The 5,000-nt window shown below is 37.7% G+C and overlaps 1 protein-coding gene across 1 annotated transcript in view; it reads right to left on the bottom strand.

Annotated features, from left to right (window-relative positions):
- LOC138050930 (discoidin domain-containing receptor 2-like) overlaps positions 1 to 5,000 on the bottom strand; it is an 18,107-nt gene that overhangs the window by 2,214 nt on the left and 10,893 nt on the right. The window contains exon 3 of the mRNA XM_068897171.1: positions 1 to 542. This exon is cut by the window's left edge and continues 2,214 nt beyond it. Coding sequence (XP_068753272.1) covers positions 402 to 542 — 141 coding nt within the window. The 3' untranslated portion in view covers positions 1 to 401. The remainder of the gene's footprint in view (positions 543 to 5,000) is intronic.

The following is a 5,000-nucleotide window of genomic DNA, read 5'->3' on the forward strand; positions in this document are numbered from 1 at the left end:
AGATGGCCGGCGTAAAACGTGTTCATCTCCGAAGTCGCAATGTTACGCGCAGAATGAGATGCGTGGTGCAAAACAAGGGAATCACCTAAAACAAAAGCAAATGGTTTCAAAAGTAACTGAGTGAACTTGTAACGTAGCCATTCAGTTCTTGAAATCAGGTAAGTGTTGAGTACCTCTCTCCTCGTCGTTGGGACGCTGGGGTAAGGAAAAAATGAAAGCACGCGTGAATCGACGGGAAGGGGAAAGAGAGCAGAGGAGCCTCCCGCCTTTTCCCTCTTCCCATCGTCCACCGCGCGCTTTGCTGTTTTTCGATTATTGCTATTTTTATTGGGATACCCAATGGGAGCATCTCCGGAGGAGAGAGATCATATACCCAGCCTTGTGAGATGACAAATTAAGCCTTATTGTAGCACAAATATTTCAACTCGCAAACACGGATGACTGTAGTGTGTCACCGGATAAAATCTAACATATCTTGCTTTGATGGAAGCGAGAAATGAATGTTGCACAACACTACTACCGTCTGTGTTTCCAGGGAACACCTGAAAATAAAAGGATTAAAAATGTTAAAATGTTATAATAATGAAACAGGTTCATATTAGGAAGAAGGTCTATTGTTAATCTTATTCCTGGTTGAGATTCTCTGCGTTTAAGAAGAAGAAGAATAATTCTGCATCCTGGTGGGACCAGGATTTCAAAATTTTATCATTACCACACTCCTTATTTTCTTATTTCAGTTCATGATTCATGAACGGTTAATAGAGAGACTTTCAGAACGCAATTTCCATAAAACGCTCATTTGCTCTTTACGTAAATTTAAGTAAACAATAAAATGTAATACATAAATTTGGCTAACCCTAAAAGCGGAGGTTCCGATTCTAACCCCCAGGTGAAAGCAACATAGTGCATAAGGAAATAATTATGCTTCTGCATAGAGTACAAAATTAATCGTCATTAGTGTATACAGTTTACTATGATCAAGCACCTCTGAGTTTACAGCATTTTGAATCAACAACAAACTGAAATTACGTTCATAGTAATATCTTTAACAGCGTTTCCGGTTTTGACTGATAATCTTTACACTCTCTCTTCAGTTTAGAACAGCAGCAAAAAATTACTATTTAAAAAGTCTAACTCGACTGCACTTTAACAGTCAAACAAAGCAGCTCACAACTGGACATCCATTCCACATAAGACTAAAAAACCTGTAAATCAAAACAGTCTCCATAGTTATGATGAATTCAGTCCCAAAAAAAGCAACCACAGCTGGCCACAAAACCGTGAGGCAAAGTAGACAAACAATTGTTATAACTCAATGGCTGTTGGAGGTTTTGCCGAAAAACGCAGGTTCGAGCTTATCAAACCGTTTTTCTAAGTATTATATGGTAAAAAAGAACCTAAACTATGACAAGTATTAACTGATTAGAGTGTAATGTGAAGTGCTAGTGTTCTACCCCATATGAACCATGTGAGCGTTAGCCCTACTACTGGAATGGGCCCACACAAGGACAGAGAAAAACACTGACCAGGGTGGGAATTGAACCCACGACCTTCGGGTTAAATCTCCGCTGCTCTACCGACTGAGCTACAGGGTCAGACGGGAGCAGGCCGTTGGAACTTGAGGTGTTAAAGTCACGGCAATGAACATGTACAAGTACAAGTACGTTTGCAAAAACGTAATCCTTCCTATGACAAGTATTCATATCATCATATATCTTTCTTTACCCTCGGATTTTAGAGTAACTTAGTGTAGCTAATATCTCCGAGCATTTACCCTCTCAACCATGATACACCACAGAAGACAGACCACAACACCGGGAACTACATGCCCTACTCTTTGCGACAAGTGTGTGGGTTCTTTTACGTCCCACAGGATTATGAACATTGAAGGGTTATGAGACGGGACCTCCGGCTTATCGTCCTTATCCGAGTAGACTAGGGAGACTAACCATTTGCAGATGTGCAGCACTTTCTCCTCAGTTATTTAAAGATCCTGAGTGTTGGTCAGGCCGGAGTTGAACTCACGACCTCCCGCGTGACAGCCCGGTGCTCAACAAACTGCATTCTTTGCAGAAAAATGAACTGCAATCCAATATAAATTTATACGGTGTCGTCGAGTGTAATGCGACAGGTCTCAAAAACCACTGCGCATGCTCACTTATTTCCCGCCATCAATGTTTCAAAATGGCGGACGACAAATGAGATTTCCCCACGTACTTTAACCTCTCACCAGGCCGCTCGTACATTTGTTCAAATTTTAATAATCGGTTGAGTTGCGCCTTCGACATTTCTAGTTTACCTCTGTACGAAGTTTAGAGAGATCGGCGGTTGTTATGCAAAAGATATTGTCCCTTATCTGGTTCCTTCTCGTGTAAATGTTCGCTGCTAGTGGAAGGTGAACCGGACTCTGTTTTTCTCGCTTGTTAAAGCTGCCCATGGTTTGTTAAGCTTGAGATGTGGACTACGTTTACGTTGTTTTTTCCACAAGAAAATATCAAAAATGACTTTTTTTTCCTTCCAATGGTCTTGAGAAAACACTTCCTAAAGGTGTTGTTGTGGATTTAAACGAAAGGAGCGACTGCATGAAGTTCATATAATGGCGAGAGTGACGAGACTAAGTCGGATCGTGTGCAAAAGATAACTTCGCAAACTAATTTGTGAGTAATAATTTACAATTTTGTTTTTCCGCTTAACGTTCGTCTAGCGTTATAGCTCCATCATGATTGTAATTTCACGTTAAGAAATGCTTTAATATCGTCCATTTATCTTTGTACGCTGCTCTCTTTTGATGTGAAAATAAACTGGATTCGTCTTAAGTTCGATTTTAAGGTCATTTATATTCCCTTTTCTGGTGAATGTCTAAGTTATTGTACTTTTTAGCAGTCACAACTCAACGATCCTTGCGTTCAAGTAGTTACCAAGTTATGGATTTGCAATTAATTTGAGTTTAAAATCAAAATCAAAATCCATGTTAGTTAAAATAATGTTTGGAAGAACAGAAGTGTAGGTACAGATGTATATAGATCTCTATAGATTCAGGTTCGTGATTGTTTTGCAAATCTTTGTTTTTTTAGACTGTTGTTTACTGGAAGCATTAATGATGTATTTTTGGTTTTGGGGGGGCTGTCATGTGTTGTTGGATCAAGGAATCTGTTTTGAGTCAAGTATGGTTGACAGTGGATAGTTTTTCCTGAAAAGGCTGAAAGGAAGCATTATAACCTTGGACTTTTTTTGGTTACACCCCACATGTTTGTTCTTTTCTTAGATGGCAAAATTTATTAATATATTATGTGATTTGGAGCTGCAGCTAGAAACAGTGTCCCATGCAGAAGGTCTCATTGGGTTTGATGGCAGTAAAATAATTTTTGTAAAAAATATGTTTAGGGATTTTATCATAACTTCTCATCTTGGTCCTGATGGACTTCAAACATGCTCTACCATTTTGCACAAGGAACTTGTCAATCAACCGTTACCTTTTGGTGTATTTGCAATAAGATCTTTGGATAGCAATTGATTTATTTTTCTTATCCCTTATGTGTAGATATCCTATGTCTGTCACATAGTTAGTTTTAAGCTTTTATTTCCTGTAGTGTATCTTTATTATAGTTAGCACATGACCCCACAAGCATGTATTATTGCTTAATATTGATTGTGTTTGAATAAAGGATATTGTTGTCTTGTCTTGTAGATAAGGCAAAACAGCCTCAGTTGTATTTGCATTATTATTTCTGAGTGTTACTTTTAAAGGGCAAACCATTAAAAAGTGCACATAGTTTGCAGGAATCCAGGAAAATTATTCCAAATATTCATTGATTTGAAGTTCCTGAAGCAGGTAAATCTTGAAGAGTTTACGTAACAATATTTGGAATATACAACATTTCTATTTGGGAATGTTTAAGTCCACAGAATTTATTTTCTTTATGTTGAGAAGTACTGTAAGAGCTGTCAGGTAACTCAGATGGCAATTTGACAGACCTTAGCTGTAATTCAAATTATTAGTACAGTTTTGGTCGTTAGTGGAACATAATATTTTATTGGGACATTTTTTAGTGAGTGATTAAACCATTGACTCCTGGGGATTCCCCATTGACAGGTAAAATCGTCTGGTGTTAGACAGAGTAAAATGCTAAGTATGGCCGGTTTAGGGGTGAAAGGGTTAAAGTGCTATTTGTTAGTTTGACTTTCTTTTTCTTCATTTAAACCAAATCAAGTGATTAATCATCACCTCCACCATGCTTTGCTTTGCTTTGGCTTTTAGAACAAAGTATCAAAGTTGAAGCTGGTGGCTCGAGGAGTAAAGTATAAAGACTATAATGGTGTTTGAGTATATTGTAGAACAAATTTGCCTATGTCATTAAATCAATGGGAATCCAAACATGAGGATGCAGTTTGCTTAGGAGGGGTTTTCCCTATAAAAATGGCAGGCCACTTATTGGATTTTTTTTTAAACAACCCTTAAAGGTAACAGAACCTTGTTTTGTGGACGTAGGCTAAAAAAATCTGACCCCTTAGAGAAACCAGTTCTAAAGTGACAAATGACTGGCAAATAACTTTTACTTATGAATTATTCATAAGTAAAAGTTATTTGCTCATGTACCAAATTGTCTTACAGTTCCAGTCATTTTTCAGATTGACAGCCTTAAATGTACTGCAGCAACTCTGCCAGCTGTTTGGTCTCAGCATCATAGGCAGTACAAATCCACATTTTTTTCTCCAAAAAGGAACAAAAAGAACCCCTGTCATTTTCGTAAGGGAGCCCCCCTTGGGGCAGTTTGTTTACTTTACCACCATTGTTTAATACTATCCAGGGACTAAATCAAGAATGGAAATAGATTACAGTTTGAAAAAATATGCCACTTTTTTTTACTTCTTACACTTACTGCATTCAACTTTAATTTATTCATCCTTGGAAATGGTAGGAATGATTAGTATTCTTTAAAGCAATTGCTAAAAATTCATTGCACCTAATGTTGAAATATTTTTTCCATATGGAAAGGTAA

Source organism: Montipora capricornis, chromosome 6, assembly GCF_036669925.1.
Source record: "Montipora capricornis isolate CH-2021 chromosome 6, ASM3666992v2, whole genome shotgun sequence".
NCBI lineage: Eukaryota > Metazoa > Cnidaria > Anthozoa > Scleractinia > Acroporidae > Montipora > Montipora capricornis.